The sequence below is a fragment of the Chlorella variabilis genome (assembly GCF_000147415.1).
Source record: "Chlorella variabilis unplaced genomic scaffold CHLNCscaffold_2, whole genome shotgun sequence".
Classification (NCBI taxonomy): domain Eukaryota; kingdom Viridiplantae; phylum Chlorophyta; class Trebouxiophyceae; order Chlorellales; family Chlorellaceae; genus Chlorella; species Chlorella variabilis.
The window spans coordinates 1,222,675-1,249,296 of NW_005435086.1; the positions used below are offsets into that span (position 1 = coordinate 1,222,675).

General features: G+C 69.3%; 10 protein-coding genes across 10 annotated transcripts in view; 5 read left to right on the plus strand and 5 right to left on the minus strand.

The window, feature by feature from the left end:
* Positions 1–3,865, minus strand: part of CHLNCDRAFT_137858 (hypothetical protein) — a gene marked incomplete at both ends in the record, with an annotated part of 7,652 nt that extends 3,787 nt beyond the window's left edge. The window contains 11 exons of the mRNA XM_005851421.1: positions 248–404; positions 628–663; positions 821–997; positions 1,210–1,423; positions 1,567–1,624; positions 1,799–1,870; positions 2,049–2,192; positions 2,392–2,412; positions 2,551–2,656; positions 2,860–3,363; positions 3,497–3,865. Coding sequence (XP_005851483.1) covers positions 248–404; positions 628–663; positions 821–997; positions 1,210–1,423; positions 1,567–1,624; positions 1,799–1,870; positions 2,049–2,192; positions 2,392–2,412; positions 2,551–2,656; positions 2,860–3,363; positions 3,497–3,865 — 1,858 coding nt within the window. The remainder of the gene's footprint in view (positions 1–247; positions 405–627; positions 664–820; positions 998–1,209; positions 1,424–1,566; positions 1,625–1,798; positions 1,871–2,048; positions 2,193–2,391; positions 2,413–2,550; positions 2,657–2,859; positions 3,364–3,496) is intronic.
* Positions 3,866–4,152: 287 nt separating this feature from the next.
* CHLNCDRAFT_18866 (hypothetical protein) lies at positions 4,153–5,846 on the plus strand (the record flags this gene model as incomplete). The annotated part of the gene is made up of 6 exons (XM_005851129.1): positions 4,153–4,240; positions 4,356–4,738; positions 4,941–5,061; positions 5,182–5,301; positions 5,449–5,618; positions 5,685–5,846. 6 exons carry the CDS (start codon positions 4,153–4,155, stop codon positions 5,844–5,846), a joined length of 1,044 nt encoding a protein of 347 aa, XP_005851191.1.
* Positions 5,847–6,063: 217 nt separating this feature from the next.
* CHLNCDRAFT_137860 (hypothetical protein) lies at positions 6,064–6,851 on the minus strand (the record flags this gene model as incomplete). The annotated part of the gene is made up of 4 exons (XM_005851422.1): positions 6,064–6,183; positions 6,271–6,410; positions 6,508–6,623; positions 6,739–6,851. 4 exons carry the CDS (start codon positions 6,849–6,851, stop codon positions 6,064–6,066), a joined length of 489 nt encoding a protein of 162 aa, XP_005851484.1.
* Positions 6,852–7,153: 302 nt separating this feature from the next.
* On the plus strand, positions 7,154–11,649 carry CHLNCDRAFT_137861 (hypothetical protein; the record flags this gene model as incomplete). The annotated part of the gene is made up of 13 exons (XM_005851130.1): positions 7,154–7,359; positions 7,507–7,570; positions 7,730–7,884; positions 8,008–8,184; positions 8,384–8,566; positions 8,697–8,772; positions 8,916–9,106; positions 9,337–9,421; positions 9,504–9,944; positions 10,099–10,429; positions 10,555–10,739; positions 10,913–11,273; positions 11,429–11,649. The coding sequence occupies 13 exons, from the start codon at positions 7,154–7,156 to the stop codon at positions 11,647–11,649; spliced, it is 2,676 nt and encodes an 891-aa protein (XP_005851192.1).
* Positions 11,650–11,888: 239 nt separating this feature from the next.
* On the plus strand, positions 11,889–13,644 carry CHLNCDRAFT_137862 (hypothetical protein; the record flags this gene model as incomplete). The annotated part of the gene is made up of 5 exons (XM_005851131.1): positions 11,889–12,020; positions 12,182–12,421; positions 12,617–12,781; positions 12,985–13,184; positions 13,308–13,644. 5 exons carry the CDS (start codon positions 11,889–11,891, stop codon positions 13,642–13,644), a joined length of 1,074 nt encoding a protein of 357 aa, XP_005851193.1.
* Positions 13,645–13,735: 91 nt separating this feature from the next.
* Positions 13,736–16,611, minus strand: CHLNCDRAFT_137863 (hypothetical protein; the record flags this gene model as incomplete). The annotated part of the gene is made up of 6 exons (XM_005851423.1): positions 13,736–14,341; positions 14,497–15,468; positions 15,609–15,737; positions 15,894–15,962; positions 16,138–16,432; positions 16,547–16,611. 6 exons carry the CDS (start codon positions 16,609–16,611, stop codon positions 13,736–13,738), a joined length of 2,136 nt encoding a protein of 711 aa, XP_005851485.1.
* A 387-nt stretch (positions 16,612–16,998) lies between these two features.
* On the plus strand, positions 16,999–19,994 carry CHLNCDRAFT_137864 (hypothetical protein; the record flags this gene model as incomplete). Its single annotated transcript, XM_005851132.1, has 8 exons — positions 16,999–17,739; positions 17,935–18,104; positions 18,309–18,450; positions 18,586–18,677; positions 18,859–19,073; positions 19,240–19,439; positions 19,581–19,645; positions 19,802–19,994. 8 exons carry the CDS (start codon positions 16,999–17,001, stop codon positions 19,992–19,994), a joined length of 1,818 nt encoding a protein of 605 aa, XP_005851194.1.
* A 262-nt stretch (positions 19,995–20,256) lies between these two features.
* Positions 20,257–20,994, minus strand: CHLNCDRAFT_137865 (hypothetical protein; the record flags this gene model as incomplete). Its single annotated transcript, XM_005851424.1, has 1 exon — positions 20,257–20,994. One exon carries the CDS (start codon positions 20,992–20,994, stop codon positions 20,257–20,259), a length of 738 nt encoding a protein of 245 aa, XP_005851486.1.
* A 692-nt stretch (positions 20,995–21,686) lies between these two features.
* CHLNCDRAFT_137866 (hypothetical protein) lies at positions 21,687–25,135 on the minus strand (the record flags this gene model as incomplete). Its single annotated transcript, XM_005851425.1, has 9 exons — positions 21,687–21,872; positions 22,043–22,153; positions 22,330–22,422; positions 22,617–22,718; positions 22,906–22,975; positions 23,145–23,755; positions 23,950–24,330; positions 24,552–24,671; positions 24,890–25,135. 9 exons carry the CDS (start codon positions 25,133–25,135, stop codon positions 21,687–21,689), a joined length of 1,920 nt encoding a protein of 639 aa, XP_005851487.1.
* Positions 25,136–25,745: 610 nt separating this feature from the next.
* Positions 25,746–26,622, plus strand: part of CHLNCDRAFT_18988 (hypothetical protein) — a gene marked incomplete at both ends in the record, with an annotated part of 2,970 nt that continues 2,093 nt past the window's right edge. The window contains 3 exons of the mRNA XM_005851133.1: positions 25,746–25,977; positions 26,216–26,322; positions 26,497–26,610. Of these exons, the coding sequence (XP_005851195.1) occupies positions 25,746–25,977; positions 26,216–26,322; positions 26,497–26,610 (453 nt within the window). The remainder of the gene's footprint in view (positions 25,978–26,215; positions 26,323–26,496; positions 26,611–26,622) is intronic.

Genomic DNA, 26,622 nt, shown 5'->3' on the forward strand with positions numbered 1-26,622 from the left:
GGCGGTGGGGAGGTGGAGCAGCGCCTGGGCCCGCTGCGGTATCCGCCCCATCCGCCTCCCAACACACACACACACACACACACACACACAGAAGTAACCTCATTTCCCCTTCTCCCTCGCACACACAGAGAGCAGTCAACTCTCCCCCATTCTCCCTCGCACACACAGAGCAGTCCCCTTGCCCGCCTTCTCCCCTGCACACGCAGCGGCAGGCCACGCCCCTCCCGCGCCCCACCCCCCCACGCACCCGGGAAGGGCAGCGCAAACATGGTGTACTCGGACAGAGCCACCACCCATCCGTTCCAGCGGTTGTACACGCCCGCCCGCATGGTGAAGATGGTCTGGGAGAAGATGTAGGAGCCGGTGTAGCCGCAGCCGGCGGCGCCGGTGGCCATCTTGGAGACCTGAGGAAGGCGGGGTGGCGGGCGGGGTGTGGTGCTGGGCGGGGTGTGGTGGGCAGGGGTATGTGTGCAGGGGTGCCGGGCAGGAGTGTAATGGTGGGCACGAGGGTCAAGAAGGGATGAGCCCCAGGGAAGGTGGGGAAACGTAGGCTGGTGGGGCGATGCAAGGAGCGAGGGAGCGGGGCCGTAGTGGCCGGTCCGCCCAGTCGGCGCCTGCGCCGCTCACCGCCACTGTCACCAGCTCCCTGTTGAAGTCGATTTTCTGCGGCGGCGGGCAGGCGGGGGCGCCCGGGGTGAGACGGCGGCAGGCTGGGCGCAGGGGCAGCCGAAACAGGGCCAGGGCAGGCAGGCAGGCAGGCAGGCTGGCACAGGCAGGTGCCGAAACACACACACACACACACACTCTCTCATGCCCCCACCTTGGGCGTGTCCTGCTGGATGGCGGCGATGTCCATGGCCGACCCAAAGATGACCACCAGCGCCAGGCCCAGCATCTTGAGCCACTGGTCGGCTAGCGCGGGGAAGTAGATGCCGCTCAGGCTCCAGCCCCGGATGTTGAACAGCCCCCACAGCTCCCAGAAGCGCTGGGTGCCCTCCTGCGGACACACACGCGCGGCAGGCTAGGCAAGGCAGGCCACGCCAGAGACGGACTGTGAACGGCAGAGCGCCCGGGGCGCCGCCGCGCCGCGCAGCCCAGCCCAGCTCAAGACCAGCCCGGCCCGGCGCAGCTCAGGGCGCAGGGCGCAGGGCCGCTCCAGAAGCCCCCTGCATGGGACCCTGCCAGGCAGCCCCAGCCGGCCAGGCTCACCGCGGGCCGGATGACCCAGTGGGCATCCATGGCCTGCTCCATGCTGACCCCCAGGGCCAGGCGGACTGCATGGAAGGCCAGGTTGGTGGCCACCAGCACCCCCGGCAGCGCCAGTGGGTGGGAGAAGTGCTCCAGGGTGGCGATCATGGCCAGGCAGGACAGCACGGTGGGCACCAGCTTGGTGAGCGCATCCGCGTTGAGCAGGTTGACCCAGCTGCGGGCGGCGCGGGCAGGGCAGGGGCGGGGTGGGTGGGCAGGGTGAGAGGCAGGTGGCGGGCGTGCTGGTCTGCACTTGGCAGCGCTGCTGGGATGGCTGGCTATGAGCGGGGCAGCCTCCCAGGCGAGGCTTGCCTGGACAGGCTGCCGATGTCTTGGCTGGTGCCCAGGCCGATGCCGCTGGCGATGCAGAAGTAGCCTGGTGGGGAGGGAGGGAGGGAAAGAGGGAGGGAGGGGCAAAGCCCATGACCAATCAGCATCGAGCGACGGCTGCCAGGCAAGCAGGCAAGCACCGCAGGCAGGCCTGCCAGCAAACAAGCAGCACCAGCGATGGAGGAGCCCCTCGCCCGGCTGGCCAGGTACTGATACCCACCCACGAACGACAGGTATCCGCCGATGACCGGCAGCGGCAGGTACTGCACCAGCTGGGCCAGCTTGAACCGCGCTGCGCAGGGGCGGGTGGGGTGGCGGGCAGCCAGGCGCTTGCTCAGCCAGCGAGCCGAACGCAGCACGCGGTGGGGTTGCTTCGGTCGCCGCCATCGACACACACACGGCTGCGTGGCCGCCACCTGCCGCCACCAAGCTGGCAGTAGGTGGCATGGCGGGCAGGCTGTTCGGCTCACCGACAAGCATGGCCATGGCACCGGTGAAGAAAGTGGCCACGCTCATGGTGAGCAGCGAGGTGCCCAGCGCGACCGCGGCGTCCAGCCCCGCCGCCAGGCACGCGCCGGCTATGCTGGTGGCCATGGCGCTCAGGAAGATGAGGCCTGCAGAGGTGGTGGGTGGGTGGGTGGGTGGCGGGGAGAGTCAGGGAGCCGTGAGGGCGTGGCAACATGGTCCAGGGGCTGAGGGGGGCAGGAGGCGGCATGGGGGGCGAGATGGGACCGAGGGGTGTGATGCATTGAGTGGTGCTGGCGCATGCACGGCAGGCAGTGCAGCAGCAGCGCAGTGCCTAGGTGCACCCACCTACGTCTTGCACCTGGCCGACTGCAGCAAGGCAGGCGACAGGCAGGCAGGGGCAAGAGTCGGTGAGGCTCTGCCGGAGAGGAGAGGCAGCGGCTGGGAGGCGCCACCCTAGCACCGACGCTCCAGCCCACCCGGCCCAGCCAGCCCCGGCCCACCCACCCGAGAAGGGCAGCGTGGACAGCAGGCAGAACACGGTCTGGTGCACGGCGCTGGAGAGGAAGAAAAACTTGCAGAGCTGGTCGAGGTAGGGGGTGTAGATGCCGTCCTGGAAGACAGGAGGGAACGGCAGGACGAGGGAGGCGCAACACAGGGCACGTGGTGAAGGCGGCGCAAGGTGTGTAACGGAGCAGGCAGGCGGTGCGAGAGGCTGCCCAGCCAGGTCCTCCCTGAACCAGCAGCGGCACACACGCACAGGCCGGGTGTGCAAAGGCGGCGCCAGCTGGCGCCACCTGGGCAGCGCGGCCGCACCTTGAACACCACCTGCGCGTACGCCACCAGCGAGGGTATGGTGGCCACGCTGTTGATCACGCCAAACACCAGCGCCCGGCTGAGCTCCGTCTCGCCGCGCTCCGCCCCCGCCACGTCCCGCGCGACGACGACCGCCCCCGCGGGCGCCCCGGCCGCGCCCGTGTCCCCGCCCTTGCTGCCCTCCACCACGGCTGCAAAGGCGGCTGCGGCGGCCGCCGTGCCGGAGACGGCGCGATCGGCAAAGTCTCCGGACAGCAGCGGCTCCTGCAGGTCTGCCGCCACGCTCTCCGTGGCCACGCTGGCCGGCGCGGTGGTCTGCAGGTGCCAGCGCTGCGGCCGCCGCTGGTCCAGGGAGGTGCGCGGCGACAGCAGGCCCATGCCGCTCCCCGCTGACTCAAGGTCCACCCCCGCATCAGCCGCCGCCGCCCCATCCGCCACCGCTGGCTGCGCTGGCGGCGCGTCGCTCTGACCGCGCGGCGACAGCACGCCAGACCCAAAAGAGACCTGCGGCGGGGCAGGGAGGCAGGGGGACAGAAGCGGTGGCGAGGGCTTGGTGGCCGGTGCGCCGTTCATGCAGGCCAGCAGGCCAGCAGGCTGGCATGCCGCAGGGTCGGCGGGTGCGGCGCAGCCAGCGGACCTGGCGGCGCAGCGTGGGCGGGGGCAGCGAGGTGGGGTAGGGCGAGGTGGGTGCGCGGTGGTGCGGCGCTCCCGCAGCCATGCCGCCGCCGCGCGTGGCCGACGGGTGCGGGCTGCTGCTCAGCCAGGCGCCGTGGCCGTGGCCCAGCGAGCCGTAGCCGTGGTCGGTGGCGCCGCGCCGCATGCTGGTGGCAAACAGGCCCTCCTGCAGGCTCTCCCCCAGGTCCACAGAGGTAGTGTCGCCCATGGAGGCGGAGGTGACCAGCACCGCCCAGCGAGGGTCCTCCGCCGCCGCCCTGGCCCCCGGTATGGCTGTGGGCGCGGCGGCGGGCGGCCTGCCACCGCCTCCCCGGCCACCATCCGGCTGCATGGCGCTGCTGCAGCGCGGTTTAGGGTCGGCGGAGTGAACCTTGCCCCTGTCGATCCCTGCCCTAGCAGGAGCGCTGCCCAACCCGTGCACCGTCGCTGTGTGTTGCCCAATTGTGTGTTTTCGTGAAGGACCTAACAGGTTTGTGCTTGGGCAGAAACACACGTCAGCAGGCGCTGGCAACCCAACGGGAGCGGCTGCTCGATCGCTTCAATTTGGAGTGTATAATTGATCGTCGCCAATCTGTACTCGAGGGGCTGCAGCAGTGACTCCTCACCGCTCCGAGTGTGATGGGAGGCCCGGCAGGCTCCCTGGAGGAGCTGCAGTGCCTGACAGGGCACACGGATCGAGTGTGGCAGGTCTCGTGGTCGCCATCAGGTGCGCAGGATGCGCCGCCGCCCGCCGCCGCCACCCCGCCTCTGCCGCCGAGCGGCAGCGCTGCCGCCCTGTGCCTCGCACCCAACACGAATGCTGCGACCCCTCCCCTGCACAGGCGACATGCTGGCCAGCTGCGGCGGCGACCGCACGGTGCGCATCTGGCGGCGCGACCCCGGCGCCCAGCCCGAGCGCTGGCTGTGCGCCGCCATCCTGGATGACACCCACACCCGCACCATCCGCTCCGCCTGCTGGTCGCCCTGCGGCCGCTACCTGGCCACCGCCAGCTTCGACCGCACCACCGCGGTGTGGCAGCACGCGGGCGGGGTGTGGGAGGTGGTGGCGATGCTGGAGGGGCACGAGAGCGAGGTGAAGGAGGTGGCGTGGAACCCCAACGGCGGCCTGCTGGCCACGTGCAGCCGAGACAAGTCGGTGTGGCTGTGGGAGGTGCAGCCGGGGCAGGAGTACGAGGTGGTGGATGTGAAGCACGGGCACTCGCAGGTGGGTGCATGGGCGGCCCGGTGTGGAGGGTGCGGGGCAGGTGGCGCAGTGTGGGGCCCGCTCATCGTGTGTTGAAGCTGCTGCCGTCGGCCGGTGGCCTTGTGGCACCGCAGCGCTGCCGCGGCTGTGCCGACGCCTGCCGCCAGCCTGCCTGCAGCCTGCCGCTGCCTGCCTACCCACCTGCCCGATGCCTGCCCCGCAGGACGTCAAGACGGTGCGGTGGCACCCTCAGGGCGAGGTGCTGGTGTCTGCCAGCTACGACGACAGCATCAAGCTGTGGGTGGAGGAGGACGACGAGTGGGTGTGCGCCCAGACGCTGGCAGGTGTGGGGCGGGGGGGCGCCCCTTGATGGGAGCTGCCGTGTGCAGCATGCCTGCTCTGTTCGTGGATGCAGGGAGCGTGATCAACTCAGTGCGCCTCCCCTTGGCTGCGCTGTGGTGCAGGTCCCGGCGTGGGCCACACCTCGACGGTGTGGGAGGTGGCCTTTGACGCAGCCGGCCAGCGCATGGTGTCATGCAGCGACGACTGCACCCTGAGAGTCTGGTCCTGCCGCAAGGAAGCAGGTGCGCTGCGCTGGCGGGCTGCAGCGGCTGGCGCCGCTCCCGCTGCTGTGGGGCCCTGCGACAGCGCTGCGCCCGGGGCCGGTGGTGGGATGATGCTGCACCCTCTAGCCTGACCTGTGCCTCGCTGTGCGGTTGCGTGCGGTGCAGGGCAGCAGCGGTGGCACCTGCTGAGCACGCTGAGCGGCTACCACGACCGCACCATCTTCTCGGTAGACTGGTCGAGGCAGGGCCTGATAGCCAGCGGCTGCGCCGACAATGCGATACGAATATTTGGGGAGGGTGGCGCGGGGGACGACAGCTCGGCGGCGGAGCCCAGCGTGCGCTCGCTCTTCATGCAGCAGCCGGGGGGCAGCCTGGGCGGCGGCGAGGCTGCCGGGGGCGAGGGCAGCGGCGTCGGCTCCTTCGCGATGCTGTGCAAGCGCGAGCAGGCGCACCCGCTGGATATCAACTGCGTGCGGTGGCACCCCACCGACCCTGGGCTGCTGGCCTCTGCCGGCGACGACTGCTGCATCAAGCTGTGGCGGTGGCGGCCCGACGCATGTTGAGACCTCTGCAGCTCAGCGCGATCCGAGAGCGTGTGTGCAGCCTTCTTCAGCCATCCTCTGCAGCACTTGACCCTTTCAGCCTCATTTCATGCAGGGGGGCGCCATGTGCGCCACCACTCGTGTAAACCTCCTCAGTTTGCTCAGGGAGGGGTTTGCAGGGTAGGGCAGCAGCATAGCAGGGAGCAAAACAACAGAAGTGGCCGCATGCAAGGCGGCATCAGCTGCTCTCAGACCGCTGGAACTCCAGCTGAATGTTGAAGATGCCCCAGCGCTCGCTGTTGCTGCCCAGCGCCGCCATCACGGTGTCAAACTTCTTGCCTGAACAGTCGAACCAGACCTGCACGAAAAAGGGCCAGGGCTGGATGCTAAGCATGGGGCCACCGGACAGGACCATACCAGGCGCTGCAGCACACACAGCGGTCACCTGCTCAAAGTTGTCGTACGGCCGCTGGCCATGGCCCTCGCGCTGGAACTCCCCCTCCTTGCCCGCCTTGAGCAGCACCGCGCTGCACCTGGTCAGCACATCGCCCACTTGCACCTGGCCGTCCTTGGCGGCATTGCCCCCTGCACACAGCGGCGCAGACGATCTTCCATCCAGCATTGAGGATGGAAGGTAGGTTTAAGCGATGCAATATGTCCAGGCGCGCTGCTGTTTGCCCACCTGCCACGATCTCTTCTACAAACACCTGCGCCGCACCGCCCGGCTGCTCGCGCTCTGCCAGCACCAGGCCCAGCGGCTTGCGTAGCGTCAGCTTGATAGTGTTTACATCAGTAGCCCTGCGTGGCAATCAGCAGCGGGTGTTGGGCAGGGGAGGCGAGAACTCTGCAATGGCGGCCTGTGGCGGCTCACCGCCGACGCCCCACAATGCACCACCCAGCGCAGCCTCCCCACCCTTCTGCTGACGCCACTGGTTGCCTGGCTGCCACACGCTGCCTGCGTGCTGCTGCTGGCCTAAGTAGCACCGCAGCGGGAGCGGGAGCCAGGCGGAGTGTGGCTGGTGGCATGGCTGTGCGTGTGAGGCGATCGCAGACGATCTCTGAGTTGATTGCGCCTGCGCAAAATGATGGTGCGTCGCTACGATCGAGCCTTGCATTCGTGGCCGCCAGCTCAGCTGTACTGCACCCTCGAATTCGAGCCAGGAGACAGGGAATGCACATCCTGCACCTGCTGCCTTGTGACCAGCCGTGTCCCTCCCTCGAGGAGAGCAGCGGGGCGCACAAGCAGCAGCCACAAGGTTGCCCCAGAGCTGCTTAGCTCGTGGGTGTGCGCTTGAGAGAGCCAACCCGGCCACCTCGGCAAGGCCCCAATGCCGGCCACTGCGGGAGGCGCAGCGGGCAACGAGCAGGCGTCCGAGGGCGGGCTGCCTGCTGAGGAGCAGGCGGCAGGAGCGCTGGTGGCGGGTGTGATCGACAACAGAGCGGGGGAGGTCGGGCTGGCGGTGCTGGACGCCGACGGCGGCACGTTGCTGCTCGCGCAGCACGTGGAGACGACACGCACATTTGCCCGCACGCTGTGAGCAAGCCCTGCAGCAGCTACCGGCCACTGCTGGCGCATGAGTCAGCCCTGACTTGGTGCCCATTGCGTGGCGCAGAGCAAGGGCTGCTGGCTGGTACAGCGCCTGCCACGCCGCCACGCCGCAATCCTCCGGCCCTGCCGCAGGGACCTGCTGGCGCAGCACAACCCCGAGCGCCTTCTCGTCGTGGCCGAGGCTCAGGAGACGGGCGTCAGCAAGGCCACACGCCTCCATCACACGCAGGCGAGACGCGGGGCTTCAAAGCAAGCAAGCACAGCAGCTGGGAGCACCCATGTCGCTGCTCAGTGCCGGCGCCTCGCCAAAGTTTGACCGGGGTTTGACCGCTTGCCGCGACCCTCGACCTGGCAGGTGGCGGTGCCGCGGGGTGCCTGGGACGACAGCGCCGGCCTTGTGGCGCTGACCAAGTATGCCAATGCCGAGGCGCGGGCCGTGCTGGAGGCAGGCATGCTGCAGTCAAGCGCAAACTGCTACCTGGCTTACGCCGCGGCAGGCGCGTTGCTCAAGTGGGTCTGGGCACACTGTATGGCATCTGCTGGGGAGCAGGAAAACTGTCGGCCTGCAAACAGCCTGCCCCCAGAGCGAGCAGCAACCCCATCTCCGATGCCCCTGCCTGCACCCGCTTGCAGGTACCTGGAGCAAGACGCTGTGGGCTTGGTGCCTCTGGCGGGCAGCCTTGCGGTGTGGCATGCCGACAGCGACACACACATGCACATCGACCAGGCCACGGCGGCAGCCCTGGAGCTGATCCACCCCATCCGAGTGGGCACCTGCTCCGCCAAGCTCAGCGGCATGAGCCTGTTGAGGTGGGAGCAGCAGCTGCTAGCTGCGCAGCACCCAGCCAGAGTACTTCCGGCGGTGAAGCAGCTGTAGCCGTGCAGCACCCATGTGGGTGATGAAGGTGCTGCAGCACCAGGGACGGCTGTCCCTGCAGGATGCAGCTCCACCTCCCTGATGCTGTCGGGCATGCTGCGCACCCCGTGCCCGCTCGCCTCCCCCCTGCAGGGTGCTGGACCGCACCAAGACCAAGTGCGGAGCCCGCCTGCTGCGCGCCAGCCTGCTGCAGCCGCTGCGAGACATCGCCACGCTGAGCCTGCGGTATGATGCGGTGGAGGAGCTGGGGCGGGATGATGAGCTGGCGTTCAATGTGTCCACCTGCCTGGCGGCGCTGCCCAAGGACCTGGACAGGTGGGCGAGGCAGTCTTTCTTTTAGGAATGGGAAGAGGCGGGGCAGGTGAAAGTGTGGGTGCTGTCCCCTGGGTGCTGAGGGAGCAGCGCTTGACGCCATGATGCCCCTGCTGCACCTACGTCACCGCAGGATGTGCGGCAGCTTGAGCCTGCGCCCCGCCAAGACCCAGGCGGGCACGCTGCGGCGCATCGCCGCCATGATTCAGGTGCGGCAGCGCCTTGGCAGGCAGGCATGGTTGGGGGGATCCCACTTGTGGCTGTGCTGGTGTGCGTCGAGCACGGTACCGCTTCATCATTCCCTTGCCGAAGTATCTGGTGGCCAGCAAGTCGCTGTGCCTGCCACCTGCAGAGCTTCATCCTGCTGCACGAGGCGCTGGCGGTGCTGCCCCCGCTGGCCGAGGCCCTGGCCGCCGCGCGGTGCGAGCTGCTGCGCGCGGTGGGCGCCGCCTGCGGGCACGCCGCCTTTGGGGAGCTGCGCGGCGAGCTGCAGGCGGTGCTGGAGGAGGATGTGCGGTCGGCCAAGAGCGCCTTCCTCAACAGGTGGGGGCTGGGGATGCGCTGCCGGCAGCATGCGGGCTCGGCAGTGCTACATGCAGTAGCTAGGAGGAAGGGGCGGACCTGGGATGCGAGCCGTGCATGTGGTGGGGCTGCTGGTCTGGTTGGTGGTGAGGGGAGAAGACGAGTCTTCTACCCTGCCCACCAACCGCACGAGCAGCACCACATGCACGGCAGCAGAGGCTGCTGCCCATGCACACCCCTGCTGCCTGCAGAACGCAGCAGTGCTTTGCTGTGAAGAACGGCGTGGATGGCTTCCTGGATGTGGCACGCCAGACCTTCTGCCGAGTCACGGAGCAGGTGCGCGGGTCGGGGGATCCGCGTACTGCAGCACTGCAACCGGGCTGCCGACACCTCGGCATGTCGACCGCCCCCCGTGCAGGTGCATGAGCTGGCCAACAGCCTGCGGGAGCAGCACAGGCTGCCAGGCATGCGGGTGCACTACACAGCCAAGAGGGGCTTCTGCTTCATCCTGGGGGCCGCCGGCGACGGCGGCGCTCCCGGCGGCGGCGGCCGCAGCGGGCGAGGAGGCGTCCGCGCCAGGCAGAAGCACCCGCGTGACCTTGAGGATGGCGAGGAGGAGCAGGAGGTCCATGAGCTGCCGCAGCTGACTGCCGGCACGAGCACCGGCGGCCGCGGTGACGGCGGCGGGGGCGGGCGCGCCAGGCAGCGGCAGGCGGGGGGCGGGCGGGTGCGGGTGCCACCTGGCTTTTCGGTGCTGCAGCACAGCGGGCGCACCGCCCAGGTGACCACCGGCGAGCTCAACGCCCTGAACGCACGCCTGCGGGACGCCAGCAACGACTGCATGGTGCTGACGGAGCAGGTGGGTGGGCCTTGCGCGGGTGCATCGATGAGGCGCTGCATCGCTGCTAGCACGCTGTGCCCAGCGGGCCACCTTTTTGAGGCCAGCTCGCCCTTCGCGAGTCCCTGCAAGCCAGCCCCGCCGCGCGTGTCACCAACCGTTGTGCCCCGGCCAGGTGCTGGAGGGCGTGTCGGACAAGGTGGCGTCTGCCTACCTGCCGCTGCTGCACCGCCTGGTGGATGGCGTGGCGCTGCTGGACATGCTGGCAGGGTTCAGCCTGGTGGCCAGCGGGGACCCTGCGGGCCGCCAGTACGTGCGGCCGGTGCTGACAGAGGCGGGGCCGCTGGCGCTGGTGGAGGCGCGGCATCCGGTGCTGGAGTGCCTGGAGGGCGGCGGCGGGAGCGGTGGGGGGTACCCCTACCAGCCCAACGACACTTACCTGGCGCTGAATTCCTCCTTCCACATCATCACAGGCGAGCTGAGGCAGCGCTTGGGCGGCGGGATGGGTGCTGCCTGTGGGCAGCATTAGCACCGCTGCGGCTGGGACTAGCCCAGTCTCGCTCGCCTGCCCGCGCCTGCGTGCAGCTGTGCTGACAGGCACCGCATGCATGCCACCTGCCGCGCCCCGCAGGCCCTAACATGAGCGGCAAGAGCACCTACCTGCGCCAGGTGGCGCTGTGCGTGGTCATGGCCCAAGTGGGCGCCTTTGTGCCCGCCTCCTTCGCCTCCCTGGCACCCCGCGACCGCCTGCTGTCCCGCGTCGGCGCGGGGGACAGCCTGGAGACCTGCTCCTCCTCCTTCATGGTGGAGATGCAGGTGGGGAGCGGCGCAGGGGTGGGGCGGGTGTTGGGAGCGGCATGGGGACAGGGATGGCGCTGTGGGAAGGAGAGACCTCCAGGCGGCATCATACTGAGGCTCTCAGCACCCTGCTGGACATCAAGTGGGCCCATCCGGGTGCTCAAGGGCGGCACCTGTTGCGTGTGGTGCAGGAGGTGGCGCACATCCTGGCCCACGCCACCCCCCGCAGCCTGGTGCTGGTGGACGAGCTGGGGCGCGCCACCTCCACCGCAGATGGCGTGGCCCTGGCCTGGGCCGTGGGCGAGCAGCTGGTGTCGCGGGGCGCGCCCACCCTGTTTGCCACCCACTTCCACCAGCTGACCGACCTGGCGGTGGTGTACCCGGCAGCCACGGCCTGGCACTTTGGCGTGGATGCCTCCAGGCACAGGCTGGACTTCTCGTGGCGCCTGCGGGCGGGGGGCAGCGAGGAGGCGGGGCACTACGGCCTGCTGCTGGCGCGCGCTGTGGGCTTCCCGCCAGAGGTGCTGCAGGTGGCGGAGGAGGTGGTGGCAGGTGGGCTGGCGTTTTATGGCGCAGGGGGAGGCACGGGCGGCGAGCCGGAGCCCAGGAGGGGAGCAGGCAGGCGTCACAGGAGCTGTGGCATCCCGGTTGTGCATGCTTCCAAGGTTGTGGCTCTCCCCACGCGTCTGCTGCCTTCCCCGCCGCAGCCCTGGATGAGAGCGAGGGGCAGCGCATCCGAGCCTACGGCACCGCCGACGCCGCCCAGCTGGCTGCTGTGTATGATGTGGTGCACAAGCTGGCGCTGGTGGCGCAGAGCTTTGCGGCAGGGGGCAGCCAGGATGTGCGGGGCCTGCAGAAGCAGCTGCGCCGCCTCAAGTCGGAGGCCCGGGAGGCGCTGGCCGATCCACCGGGCCTGCTGGCGCTGTGAATTGCAGGCGCCGCCAGCCCACCCGGCAGTGAGCCCCATTATTATTTGAACTGAAATTTTGGACATTCGGACTGCTGGTAACGAAGGCCAGCACTGTTCTTCGCTACGAGAACTGAAGCGCTACAAGAATGGAAGCACCCCGCCGCACTGTCAGCACCGCCGCCAGCTCAGCAGTTTGCAGGAACCGCTGAGAATTAGCGCAACGTAATCGTCCTCGACCGGGCCTTCCATCAGCAGCCATGGCAGTGCAGGTTCAGCCCGATGGCACACTCGTGTCTCGCGTTCACAGCAGAATAGGCCTGCTGGGCAACCCCAGCGATGGATTCGAGGGCGCCTGTGTCTCTCTAAGCTTGGCCAACTTCTACGCCGAGGTGCAGAAGACCTCACGCGTGCTGTGGTCACCGCCGCCGCCGCCGCCTGCTACTGCTCCCTCTCCCGGCCAGCGCGCTGCTGTCCAGATCATCCCCTTTTGTTGTTGTGGAGCTCGCTATGGCCACAGGCACGTGCGGGTATGCTTCCAACATGCATGCAGGTGACGCTGGCGCCCTCCGCCAAGCTGCGCTTCCTGCCCAACCCCGAGTGCGACCCGCTGGAGTTCGGCAGCCTGGCAGCCTGCGCCTCCCACATCCGCGGCTGCGGCTACTATGGCGGCCTCAGGCTGCTGCAGGCCATGGCCAAGCGGTTCCTCGAGCACTGCCAGGAGCGGGGCATCCGCCTGCCGCCATCAGCCGGCAACTTCAGCCTGGCGTACCGGACCACCATCCCGCGGCAGGTGCGCGTTTGGGTATGGCCTATGGCTGTGTGGTTTGGGTGTGGGGGCGCTGCACGTCACAGAGCCAGCTGAGCATGCCAGCAGGCAGGCAGCGCTGTGACCCGGCGTTGCACCAGGGCGCGGGCATGCGTAGCAGCAGGTTGCCAAGCAATGCAGGCATCTCATGCCCTTCCCCGGCACCTGGCCCTGGCGCAGTGCGGCCTCAGCGGCTCCTCTGCCATCGCCTGCGCCGCGCTCAACTGCCTGCTGCGCCACTACGGCGTGGAGGGGGCGGTGCCGCCGCCGCAGCGGCCGCAGCTGGTGCTGAGCGCTGAGCAGGACCTTGGGATCACAGCGGGGCTGCAGGACCGTGTGGTGCAGGTGTGTGTGGCAGTGGGGTGGGGGGTACCTGATGTCAACACCTCGGCTGCACGCAGCGGCTAGATTGGACGTTTCCAGCCAACCAGTCGGGCGTGGCACGCGGCTGGCCGCCCTCCCAACAGATGCTGCTTCCGCCCGCCTCCTGCGCGGCCACATGCTGCCGGCATCGCCGCCGCGGCTGCCCTCCCTGCACCCCGTGCCAGGTGTATGGCGGCCTGGTGGCGATGGACTTCTCCCAGGCGGCCATGCGGCAGCGTGGGTACGGGCGGTACGAGTCGCTGGACCCCGCCCTGCTGCCGCCGCTGCACCTCATCTACCGCAGGGCGGCGGCGCCAGGCAAGGACAGCGGCAGGGTGCACTCAGACGTCAAGCAGCGCTGGCTGGCGGGGGACGAAAGCGTCAGGTGGGCAGCCTGGGAGGCAGGCAGCCTACCCGGCAGGCTTGCTTGGGACCGCCCTGCGGAGCGTGCGCTGGGCCGCCAACGCCGCGGCTGTTGACGCTGCCAGCTCCCCGGGCCCTGCTGCAGGCGCCTGATGCAGCAAGTGGCGGCACTGGCGGAACAAGGCGTGAAGGCGCTGCGGCAGCGGGACGCGCACCGCCTAGCTCTGCTCATGAACGAAAACCTTCGGCTGCGGCGGTTGATGTATGGGGATGCTGTGGTGGGAGCCGACAACCTGGCTATGGTGAAGGCGGCAGCGTCGGTCGGAGCTGCAGCCAAGCTGACGGGCAGCGGCGGCGCGGTGGTGGCGCTGTGCCCCGAGGGACCGCACCAGGCGGAGAGGTTGTGGCAGGCGTGTGAGCAGCGGGGGCTTGCGTGCGAGGAGGTGGTGGTGGGGCCCGCGCTGCATGCGGCTGTTCCATAGCCGATAGCAGGTGTGTAACCTTGGCAACCAATAGCTTCAGCGCATGCATTACATGGCATTGCAAGTCAACAGGCAACTCCAGGGAAGCAGGTCAAGTCCTCATAGGCGCCACCGCCCCCCGCTCCTCATCCGCCGCCAGCAGCTCCAGTGCTCCCAGCGCGTCGTGCCGCTCCGCAAACCCATCCAGGCCCGCAGCCACCAGCCGCGCCGCGCGCGCCCACAGCTGCCTGAAGCGGCGGATGTTGTAGGCGGCTTCCCGAACAGGGTCCTCCTTCCGCGGGAAGGTGTCAAAGTAGATGGTCCCGCTGTAATTCACCCTGTGCAGCCACCGCACCAGCTCCAGCGCGCCGCTGCCGCCCACCGACCCAAACGCCAGCCCATCCTCCGCCCCCAGCTTGACGTGCGCGTCGTTGAGGTGCAGGCCGAAAAGCTTGCCCGCGGCGCCCGCCAGCGCCACGCTCTGCGCGGGGCTCTCTCCGGCCATGAGCAGGTGGCCGACGTCGAGCGTGAGCCCAAAGTTGCTGCGGTCCACCTGGCCGGCCAGCAGCAGGGCGGCGCCGGTGGAGGGCACCAGCGACCAGCGGGTGGCCTCGTCGGTGGCCTTGAACTCCAGGCTGACGCGCACCCCGGGACGGCAGGCGTCGGCCAGCTGGCGGTAGCCCGCCACCGCGTGCTGCCAGGCGGCTGGGTAGTCCACCTGTGGAGCCGGAAACCAAAGAACACAGAATCGGACAAGAGGGGCGGGCCTGGTTGCTGAGGGGGAGCACGCCACGCTGTGGTCATGCTGTGTGCGCTGCGCCCTCTGCGCCCTGCCTGGAAGTGATAGTCGTAGCCGTCGTACTGCGGCCACACAATGAGGTCTGGTGCCCCCAGCTCCGCCGCCCAGCGGCAGCCCTCGGCCGCTAGCGCCACCGCGGCGCGCCGCAGCTGCGGGTCGGGGCTGGTGAAGGCGCCCAGGGCGTAGTCCTCTGGAAAGCGCAGCGCCACGGCCGCCGCCCCCAGCCCCGCCGCCGCCAGCGCGGCGCGCAGCTGGGCTGGCGTGTGGCCCGCCGTGTGCTGCGGGTGGTTGAAGGCCACCAGGGACAAGCCAGGGATGCGGGCCTGGCGCTGCAGCCAGCCCAGGACGTCGTCGGCGCCGTCGGTGGGGCCCGCCAGGTCGCGCCGTGCGCTCATGGAGTTGAGCCGGGCGGCAAACTGGTGGGGGCAGTCTTGCGGCATCGCCGCAGGCATCGCCGCAGGCCCCAGGGTCGGCTTGCTGGCGCAGGTGCCTACGCCGCAGGCAGCGGCGCCGCCGGCAGCAACAGGCCGCGCCGCGGCGCCCGTGGCCGCGCCCGCAGTCTCGCCGCCACTCCGGTCGCTGCCGCCGCCACCGCCGCTGCCGCTGCTGGCAGCCAGCTGCTCCGTCTCCTGCCGGCCGGGCAGGCTGGGCACCGCGCCCATGCGTGAGGTGGCAATGCCGCCCGCCGCGCTGGCAAAGCGCAGGCACTCCCGCAAGGGCCGCCCCTCCACCAGCGCCACCGCAAAGGCGGCGCGGAAGGCGTCGCCCGCCGCCGTGGCGTCCACCACCGCCGCCCCAGGCAGGCCGAGCGCCTCCTGCCTCAGCACAGAGCCGTCGGGGGCGGCCAGCAGGGAGCCGCGGGGGCCGAGCGTGACCAGCACGCTGCGCGCGCCGCGGCGCTGCAGGGCCGCCGCCGCCGCCAGCACCTGCGCCTCGCTGGCAGTGGGCAGGCCCGTCAGCCGCGCCAGCTCAGACTCGTTGGGGCACACATAGTCGAGCAGCGGCAGCAGGTCGTCCGAAATGGGGCGGTCCTCGCCGCCCACGTCCTGCGCAGGAGGCAGCAGCGGTCAGGCTGATGCGGAGGCAGCCGAAAGGCAGCATAGTTTGGGGCCGCGCCACGCCAAGCCGGTGTGGCAGGGGCTAAGGAGCAGGCAGCCCGTGCTGCGCGGCGGCCGCCCTGCCTCACCAGCAGCACCGGCACGCCGGCCTTGGCGGCAGCAGCCGCCACCGCCTCGTTCACGTGCTCCGGCACCTCGCGCTGGAGCATCACCACGCCTGTGCCCTCCATCAGGTGCGCCAGAGCCTCGGGAGCCTCCTGCAGGCCAGGAACAGAGAGCAGCTCAAGCAAATTGAGAAGGACAGCGTCCCATCTGCTGCTCGGAGCCCTGCAAGGGGGAGGGATTAGTTGTGCCTGGCTGGGAAGACAGCCAGGCACCCTCCCGCTGCCAAGGCAGACACCAGTGGGCCTCACCCGGGGGAAGGCTGTGTTGGAGCCGCCCAGCACGATGCTGGTGGCGCCGCCGTCTGGCTCCAGCAACACCTGCGGCACAGCGCGGGCGGTGGCATGGGAAGGCAGTGTCACCACTCCTCCCAGGCTACCAGTCGACTGGCTAGGCGGCGTGGCATGAAGCTGAGCTGCATGCTAAGCGGCAAACAGAAGCCAGCGAGTGGGGGCAGCACACACTCACGATGCCTTGGCCTGACGGCAGGCTCACGTGCCCGCTCAGCGACACATCAACGCCCTCTGCCACCAGTGCTGCCTCCATCGCCGCCGCATGGGAGTCATTCCCAAACTGGCACACGAACTTGCTGGCTCGCCCCGACCCCGCGCTGAGGCGCGCGGCCGCAACGGCCTGGTTGGCGCCCTTGCCGCCCACGGCGGTGGTGGCTGCCGGGCTGCGTGCCATGATGGTTTCGCCGCCGGTGGGCATCCGGTCCACGGCCACGATGACATCTAAGTTCAGGCTGCCCACGGTGAGGATGCTGGGCGGCTGGGCAGCACAGGCGGCCCTGCAACCAGCAAGAGCAAGGCAGGTGGGCGGTGGCGGCGCCAGTGCGTGCCAGCTGCGAACAGGCCGGCAGCTGCCAATCGCATTGCTGGTTTGACGGACTTCTCGTGCTCACCGTGCAAGGCAGCACAGCGCCATTGCCAGCAGCAGCTGCGCAGTGGCAGGCCGGCGGCCGCTCATGCCCGGTCTGCTGGCCCTATGGATCGCAGCACTGCAACTGAAGTATTTGCCCAATACCATGAGGCCTGCAAGCATCTTGATGGGAGTTCAGAGCCACCTGGTGCCAACCTGTCGTCCAACGCACGAGAAGCGATCTGAGGTTAACAGACGTCTGTGCAGTGCCTTCACATCGACAGGGCAATGATGGACGGGTCGACGCTGTGAGGGTGAGTGGAACAGACTGCACACGCCAACAACTCGAGTGCAGGCGCAGGGGCCGGCCCACACAAGCGCCTGGGCATCGCAGGGGATCCAAGACGCCGCCAACCAGCCGGCGCCGCCCTCCCTGCTCCTCCCAACGCGCCCCGCCGCTGCCGCCGCCCTGCAGACGCCCAGAGCCGAGCAACCATGTCGTCGGCGCTGCGCGGCAGCAACAGCGAGCGCGCGCTGCTCAATGCCAGCTTCGGCAACGGCCTGTCCGGGTCGCTGGAAACGGAGGTCCCGCTGTCGCACGTGCCGCTGAGCAGCCCGCGCACGCCGGCCACGCCCCGCCACCCCTACCACAACTTCCGGCTGGCGGCGGCCGCCGTCATCATGGCCGTGTTCCTGGCCACCATGGCGGCGCTGGTGGCGGCCACCGTCGTGCGGTGCCGGCGCGAGGGCGGCGCGGGCTGCCTGATCCCCAAGAAGGCGGTGCCCCTGCCCTGGGGCGGCGTGTCGCTGTGGGACCCGCACCTCACTGTCTCGCGCATCGCCTTTGGCAGCTGCTCCGCCTACGACATCCGCAACCAGAGCGTGTGGGACCAGGGCGTGATGCCCTCCCAGCCGGACGCCTGGGTGTGGCTGGGAGACATGTATTATGGGGACGAGCCGCTGTTCAACTGCAATCCGGCCAATTCCAACGCCTCGGCGTGCGCCTGCGAGGCCACCTACATGCGGCAGCCGCCCTACATGTGCCCCGCGGGGGAGCTGGACAACGCGCGGGACAAGATGGTGGCGCAGGTGCACCAGCCCGGGTACCGCGCATTCCTGCGGTACAGCTGCCCGGGCCACGAGGCGGCCACCGGCGGCGCCATGGTGCCGCCGGGCGACGACCTGGCCGTCTGCCCCCGCCCCGTGCTGGGCGTGTACGATGACCACGACTATGGAGTCAACAACTTCAACCGCCGCCTGCCCGCCAAGCACCTGTTCAAGCAGGCACGGCCCGCGCCGCGCGGGGCAGACAGACGTAGTTTGCCGTGGCGCTGGCCCTGGCGCGGCTCCTGCCTACCTGCGCCGCTCTTCCGCCACGCCGGCCTGCCCAGCCGGTGCCAGACCAGGCCACGCCGTGCCGCTGCACTGCAGGTGTACCTGGATGCTCTGGGCGTGGCCGCCGACAGCCCTCGGCGGGCGGCGCACCGCGGCATCCAGTGGCACTACCGCCTCAACCCCGACACGCAGCAGGAGGTGGACCTGGTACTGCTGGATGAGCGGTACGAGCGTGCGCCGCTGCCCTGTGAGATCAGGGGTGACTGGTGAGCGTGGGCAGGCGCGGCCTCTGCAGCCGCATGCAGTGGGGTGGGGGTGGGTGGGGGTGGGGGGGGGCACGATCTGCATGCTGGCCAACAGCCGGGAGAGGGGCAGCAGGCCCTGCTTCCTTGGCTGCGTGCTGCCTGCCACTCCAGAGCGCAGACCCTGTTTTGGAGCTCACAGCTGCCCTGACCTGTGCGCCAACACAGGTGCCGCAACGTTGTGCTCAAGGACCGGCAGCACCCCAGCCGCGCCTGGTGCGACGACTACCTGCGCACCGGCGGCGCCACGGGGCGCAACGGCTCCTGCTGCAAGGCGGATGGAGCCATCTTTTACGGCTGGTGCAAGGAGGTGGGGCCTGGGCCTCAGTGGCTGTTGCCTGGCTGCATGCACGCAATGCAAAGAAGCTCGAGCCATGGTATACACAGCTGACAGGTGGCGCCCTGCGTCTCACCTGCTGCACGTGTATGTGTGCATTGCCTGCAGGCGGGCAGCCAGGGGGACCCACTGTGGGATGTAGCCTGCAACTACAGCTCACCCCAGTTTGGCATGCAGCCGCTGGTGGTGCACGAGGGCAGGTGGGGCCGCTGTGCTGCCCGCGTCATCGCTGCTGGCTTGCGAGATTGTGCTTCGGGCCGGGCTTTGCATGCGGCACTGCCAACAAGTTTGCTCCCCAGCGTGGGGACGGCCTCCCCGGCGTGGGCAGGCCTCCCCTGCCCCTCATGTGCCCACTGCATGCCCTGCTTTGCCCCGCTGCAGGCTGCAGCCGCGTGATGTGGAGGAGGATGCGGCGGAGTCGGAGGAGGACAGCAGCTTCTGTGAGCTGCTGGGCCCGCGGCAGCGCGCCTGGCTGGACGGGGTGCTGGCAGAGGCCAGAGCCCCCGTCAAGCTCATCGCCAGCGGCAGCGTGCTGTTTGGCAGCACGGGGCTGGGCGAGAACAGCAAGGAGAACGACTGGACGGGAAGGTGCTCAGGTGGGCACAGAAAAGGTGGTGCCTGCAGGCAGGGCAGCCTTGCTGGCGGGGCAGGCAAGGGTGGGTCCCGGTGGTGGTGATGGGTGTGCACGCGGGCGCCCATGTTTGGGGAAATTGATTCTTTCGTCTCGCTCTCGTCCTCGCGCCCCCCTGGCTTGCGCTGCAGGCGACGACTGGGATTGCTACAGGCCGGCGCAGCTGGCGCTTCTGCAGACCCTGCAGCGCCACGCCAGGCAGCACGGCGGCTGCTGGATCGTCCTCACGGGGGACTACCACTTCAGCGATATCAAGGTGGCCAGTCCGGGCAGCGGCCACCCCTACTCTCAGGCATACGACACAGCCAACTGGGTGACGCCCATCTATCAGGTGCCGTTGCCGCTGCCGCTGCCGTGTTGGGCCGCGCCTTGCTGCTCGCTGTGAATGGCGGCTCGGGGAGGTGGCTGGCTGGGCTGCCTGGCAAGGAGGTAAGCCAGCCCGTGCCCGCCCACCAACCTGGCTGCCCTGCAGGTGATGGCCAGCGGCATGACCAACAGCACAGCGCGCCCAGCGGCGCCCTGCGACGGATACCGCAAGTGAGTTTGGTGGTCCCGGCCAGATCGTGGCGTTCTTTTTTGTTTTTTGGGGAGGAGGGGGCAGCAGCCGCCTGCCGCCATGTCACAAGACTCCATCCCTCGCCTGTTGAGCCTGCGCGTGCCGGCCTGGCCTGCTGCGCATCTCCGCTGCTGCAGGGAGCACAGCGGGCTCCGGGTAGAGGGCGACTGCGGGTTTGTGAAGCTGGCGGCGTTTGGCATGCTGGACTTCGACTGGGCGCAGCGCCGGCTCAGCATGCAGATACGTGGCGCCGAGGCGCCGCATGGCAGCGCCGTGCTGCAGCAGCTGACGATATCTCTGGACACATGCCAGCCGGTGGAGGGCAGATGATGCTGGGTGCTGGCTGCCCGCGACTTCAGAAGCGACGGGCGGCCTCCGTGAGATGCCGGTGCGCGACTTGGCGGTGCAGACCCCGGCCACGCTCATCAACTTTTGCATATGCTGCTCTTTGCTGTTTTGTATGTTTTGTATGCTCGCCTTCATTCCTCCATATTCTATTTCATTCAGTTCACATTTTTGTCACCCACAGCGCCCAGCAATGAACAACGGCATGCCAGGCATGGGGCACAGAGGGATGGCGGCTAACACCAGGTCATGTGAGGATGCGCAGGCCGGTGGGCGTCTCAATCTCAGCCTGCAGCCCAGCCTCTGGTGTGGCCACATCGTCTATGCACACTAGCGCCTCAGCATGAAGTGCTGCCAGCCCCAGACGGACTGATGCTGGTTGGGGGTGCCGGGCCACCAGCCGGCGCAGCGACAGGCCACTGGGGGCCAGCAGCTCGGCAGGCGTCTGCGGCACATCCCACTGAATTACGGTGGGCAGTATACCGCCGCCCCCCACCACGCTGCTGCTGCGGCTGCTGCTGCTGCTGCTGCTGCTGTCGCTGCAGGTTGCTGGCGCCCAGCTGGGCAGGCTGCCGTCATCTGGCACTGCGATGCGCCAGCGGAAGTCGCCACGGTGCATGGCGACCACCGGCGGCACCTGCTGCTGCGCCGCCAGGGCGCTCAGGTCGGCGGGCGGCTGCAGGCGCGCCACCCAGGTCAGCAGGCGGGGGCGCTGGGCCAGCCGTGCCTGCTGGGAGGGATCGTCCAGCCCAAACCAGCGAGTTCGGGTGGGCGCAGGCGCTGCTGGGTCTATGGCAATGACCTCCAGGTAGCAGGAGCCTCCCAAATTGACCAGCCGGTTGTGAGTGCCCAGCAGGGCGTGCTTGCCCTCTGCCGAAAAGGCGCCTTCGGGCACGCCCAGCGCAGCAGCCACGGGCACCACGCCCGCCTCCAGAGTGGCGGCCGCCACCACCAGATGGTCCAGCTCCACACCCCACGACGGCATCGGGGGTGCTGTCCTGCTTGCTGCAGCAGAGGAGACGTCGGCAGGCACAGGACTGGTTGAGCTGGCGGTGGGCGGGCGCCCACGGCAGAGTAGTAGCAAGCCGGCAGTGGGCGCTGGCAGTCTGTCTCGACTGAGCCGACCTTATGAAGCGATCAAGAACAGCTGGAAGCCTCCGGCAGATCTGCTATCAGCCAGAAGAGAGAGTTTCAGCGTTTGTTTACCAGGATCAGGCGAGTTGTCGACGGGACCTGCGTGTTGATCACACTGTGAATCATCACATACGAATGGTCTGATGGCGCTCGCTGAATGTGGCGAGTCACAGCCGCATTGTACTGCAGGAGTGCGACAGCGGGCGCAAAACGCAGCCAGGCCGCAGCAGATGCTAGACTGTCCATGGATGCTAATCATTTGCCATCCTTGCTGACCAGGAGCTGGGCGCTTGGTTCATTGCCTTGACAGGATAGCGACAGACGCACGAGCCGCATCAGCGGCAGTGGAACATGAAAAATGGAACGGGGTCGAGCCTGGGCTGCTGCGCCAGCTGCATCGGCAGCCGGCCGGCCAGCCGCGTGTGGCTCGCACAAAAGAGTGGTGGCGGGGATGCAGTGCTCGGCGGGTACACTGTGCAGACAAGAGAGCAGAGCGCGTGGGCTTCAAGCCAGGCACCCGGGCTCTGGAGCAAGCAGGGTCGATTAGAGTAGCATGGAGGCGGGGTTTTCGAGGTAGGCCTTGAAGGCCTGTAGCCACTGCGCCCCCACCGCGCCATCCACCACCCTGTGGTCACAGCTCAGCGTGCATGTCAGGTAGGTGGCCTCCTCAAACCCGCCCGCAGCAGGCACCACGCGCTTCTCGGTCGTACCCACAGCCAGGATGCAGGCCTGAGGACGTGAGCAGGTGGAGGGAGGGAGTTAGGGAGATTCAGGTCGGAGGGTCAGCCACACGAGCGATGCAACGGTGAGGCAGCCCGGTGGGGCTGGCGATGCAGGATGATGCAGCGGCAGGCGCAGGCGCCTGCCCCGAGAGCTTGCTGCATGCGTGTGTGCCTCACCTGCGGCGGGTTGACGATGGCTGCAAACTGTGAGATGCCAAACATGCCCAGGTTGGAGATGGTGAAGGTGCCGCCGCTGAACTCCTCGGGCCGCAGCTTGCCCTCCTTGGCCTGGTGCCGGGGAAGGAAAGGAGCGAGGCAGCGCGTGGTTCAGCAAGGTCGAGCGTCTTGTAGAGCAAAAGCAACAGGAGGCGCAGGAGGGGAGAGGGGGCAGCGACGCTGCGATGGCACAGCAGAGAATGCTGTGTGCTGCAGAAGCGGTGCTCCGGTATGCTGCGCTTGCTCACCCGACCCGCAAGCTCTTTGACCTCTGCCGCAATGGCTGCCAGCCCCTTCTTGTCGGCATCCTTCACAATGGGCACCATCAGGCCGATGGGCGTCTGCAGGGGGTGGGGGGCGCAGGGCAGGCGGGCGAGCAAAGTGAGGCGAGGCAGGCAGCAGCTGAGGCAAGCTAGCTGTGATGTGGGCTGCAGCGCTGAGCCAGCACCGTCACCCCTGCCACAGGAAACCCTCCCCAACTCAGCCCTGTAAGTTTCCAAACCCCCACTCGCCCCACCACTCTGCCGCCACCCACCTGTACCGCCACGCTGCAGTCCACGGAATGGTACTGTCTGATGAACTCCGGGAACCAGCTGGCATTCACCTCCGGCACCTTGCGCAGCGCCAGTGCAGACGCCTGCAGGGCCAGTGGGCGGGGGCAGCGGCGAGGTCAGGGTATGCCAGCCGAGCACGCAGCGCAGGATGTTGGGGCGGGCTTGGCCTGCAGCGTGTCGGTTGTTGCACCGGACCTGCAGCTGCACACAGACAGGGCAGGCGGGCAGGCAGGCGGGCAGGCAGGCAGGCAGGCGCCTCCTGCTCCCCACCTTGACTACAAAGTCGTTCAGCGACAGCTTGCCGCCGTCTGTGGCCGCCAGCGTGGCATTGAGCTGCTGCCTGCGGGCGGTGCAGGGGGGTGGGCCGCAAGCGGCAGGCACGGCTTGGGTGGCAAAACTCATCACGCCATGGCACAGCTGCGGTTCCCTCCCTGCTTCCCATCCGCGCCCGCATGGCCCAACGCCACGTCGTGCGCTTGCCAGCCCGGCCGGCTGCCACCGCCCCGCACCTGAACTGCTGCAGGGCGTCCACACGGGCGGAGATGGTGAGGTAGTAGTGCGGGATCTGCTGCTTGCTCTCCAGCAGACGCCGCGCGGTGACCTTTCGGATCTGGGTGTTGGGAATGTCTGTGAAGGAGGCGTAGGCGGCGGCAGCCTCGGGGCCAGCCGCCGCACCCGCCGGGGCCGCGCCGCCCGAAGCGATCAGCTGCTGCACGTCTGCTGCCACCAGGCGGCCGCCGGGGCCGCTGCCCGCGGCGCCCGCCAGGCTGATCCCCGCCTCGGCAGCCAGCCGCTTGGCCAGGGGGCTGGCCACGACGCGGCCGCCGGGGGCGACTGCCGCCGCCGCCGGCGCCGCACGCTTCGGCGCAGGTGCCGCATGCGCCGCGGGAGCCGCCGGCGCCGCTGCCGGGGCCGGCGGCGGCGCGGCGGCGGCCGCGGGGGCCGCGGCTGCGGGGGCGCCGCCTGCGTCTGCAGGCGTGAAGCCGGCAAAGGCGGCCACCGCGTCTGCGCTGTCAGCGATGACCAGCACGGGCGTGCCCACCTCCACGCCGGTGCTGCCCTCCGCCACCAGGATCTTGGCCACCCAGCCGTCGTCCTGGGACTCCCACTCGATGGTGGCCTGTGCAGGGGGCAGGGGCGGGTGGGGCGAAGCAGTAAGGCAGCAGGAGAGCACAGGGCACAGCCACACAGCCAGCCCTGCGGCAAGCTGCCTCCCTGGCGAGCTGAAGGCTCGGCCACGCCGATCGGAGCCCAGCTGCGCCATGCTGCGGCAAGCTCAGTGCGCTTGCCACCCACCCCGGCTGCCATCCGCACCTTGTCCGTCTCCACCTCCGCCAGGATGTCCCCCGCTGCCACCTCATCCCCCTCCTTCTTCTTATACGCAATGATGCTGCCGCTGTTCATGGTGGGGCTCAGCGAGGGCATGGCCAGCAGGGTGTGGGCCGGGAAGGAGGCACCGCCGCCGCCGCCGCCGCCGGCGGGGGCCGCAGCCGGGGCCGGAGCCGCGGCGGGCGCTCCTCCGCCGCCGCCGCCGCCGGCCGCGGCGCCGGGGGCATAGTCCTTGAAGGCGGCCACGTCGCTTTCCTCCTCCACCAGCAGCGCCACCGCGGAGCCCACTGGGATGTCCTTTGATCCCTCCGGCATCAGGATCTTGGCGATGAAGCCCTCCTCCTGCGCCTCCCACTCAATGGTGGCCTGCAGGCGGCAGGCAGGCAGGCGAGGCGGCAGCGAGGCGTTGCGGGCGTTGCCGGCAAGCACCGCCAGCGGCGGGCGACCCGCCACGCCCCGGCGGGCGCCGGCCCCGGGCCTGCAGCCAGATGCCAGCCTACCGCTGCGGCTGCCGCGCTCCACCGCCAGCCGCCCCAACCCTCTCCACGCTGCCCCCCTTCCCTGTTTCCCATGCTTCGCCGCCGCACCTTGTCCGTCTCAACCTCGCACAGTATGTCCCCGGGTGCCACCGAGTCCCCTTCTTTCTTCTTCCAAGTGACGATGCTGCCGCTGTTCATGGTGGGGCTCAGGGCCGGCATCGCCATCTCCTGCACCCCGGAGCAACAGGAAGCAGAGCGGGGTGAGGGCGGCGGCGCTGCGCCTGGCTGCCAGGCCCGGGATGTGCCATGCGCGCCACCGGCCGCCTGCTGCCACCACCGCCGCTCCCTGCCATGCACGGACCCCAGGGGTGACACCCCGGTGCCGCTGCCCGTCTCTGGCCAGCATGGGATGCCCACCGACCGGCCTGCAGGCCCGTGCCAATCACCTGGTAGGCCGGCAGGTCGGCCAGCGGCGCCGAGCCGTGCAGCAGCGCCTGCAGGCTGAGCAGCGCGCTGTGCTGCGTGCGTGGCAGCGCGGCGCCGCTGGCCACGCCCGCCCTACGCGCCGCGAGGCTGCTCAGTGCGCGCCCGCCCTGCAGCGCGGCTGCCCGGGGCAGGGCCCCCTGCTCCGCCGCCGCCAGGCCGCGCAGCAGGCGGGCGCCATAGCGCGGTAGCCTCTGCCTGAGCGACATGGTGCGGGCACCCGCTGGTTGCTGCCTCGCTGTCTAGCCGGACCGTCGGTGTGGGACCCCTGGCGCTAACAGGGTTGGGGAGCGCCGGGAGAAGGGTCAGACCTCCATGCAGGATTGCAGCGGGCTGCGGGCCCGGGGCTGGCACGTGCGCAGAGGCAATTGACGGGGCAGATGCGTATGGCCAGGGCCCCAGCAGCCCCCCAGGCGCCTCACCTTCGCTGGGGCTTTCTGCTGCGGCCCACTCAGCGCCTGCCAGCGTCCGTCGCGCGTTGCCCAATTGGATCGCCGCTGCCAGCAGCCGGGGAGGGGGGTGATCAGGGCGGGGCTGCCCGCCGACCCCTCCTGACCTGGCAGTTTTTTCTCATGCCGCCGCCGCCCCACCCATTGGCCAATCCTAGTTGCACCTTGATCGATCCCTGGAGGCGTGCAGCAGGATCTGGGGCAAACATGTCTGCAGCTGCACTAGGGCATTGTGGCATTGCTGCCTCCCCGGGCGCCAGGCAGCAGGCCTGCCCCCTGCGGCAGTCTAGCTTCCATGGAAGCAGCGTGGCCTCCTGCTCCTACCGCCCCCAGCTCAGCCTGCAGCCGCAGTCACGCAGGTCAAGGGTGCATGCTACCACCGTCGTTTCCAGCGCGGCGGCGCCCTGGGCGAACGATCCTGCAGCCAGGTGGGGCAGGATGGGGCCGGGGGACGCCGCCAAGGAGCTCACGTGCGAGGGCACCCCCGCCAGCTGGGGTCCATGCCGCCTGCCGACTGCGCCGCCGCCTCACGTGCCGCAGGCTAGTGCTGGAGGATGGCTCCGTGTGGCACGGCAAAGCCTTTGGCTACACCGGCACAACGGGTGAGCGGCCGCAGCCGCGCCGCCGCAACACACCCACCGGCCACGACATGCATGCCTCGCCTTGTCGGCCGCCAGGCGCCAGCTTCCAGCAGCTGGACAGGACCCTGTCCTCCCGCCACGCCCGAGCAAGGCTCCAGAACGGCCTACCCCGCCTGCCCTGCACCTCCTGACCACCATGCCGTCCCCGCTCACCTCCTCCGCCCCTTTTCCGCTGCGTCCGTCGCGCCCTGCCGCGCAGTGGGCGAGGTCGTGTTCAACACCTCCCTCACCGGCTACCAGGAGATCCTGACCGACCCCTCCTACAAGGGCCAGTTCGTGGTGTTCACCTACCCACACATCGGCAACGTGGGCATCAACCCAGGCGAGCGGCGCCATGCCCGCCTCCTCGCACCCACACAGCTCGCAGCCGCCTCCTCCGGGCCGCGGGACGTCCTTGCCCGCCGCTCCCCGCCTGGCCACGCCGCGTCTCCTGCCTCCCCAACCCCTGCCCCCCACCCCCCTGCCGCCACCCCCGCAGAGGACATGGAGTCGAGCAAGGCGCACCTGGGGGGCGTCATTGTGCGCGACCTGTCGATCAAGGTCTCCAACTACCGCTCCAACATCACCCTGGACGAGTACCTGAAGCAGCACAAGGTGGGGGGGGGG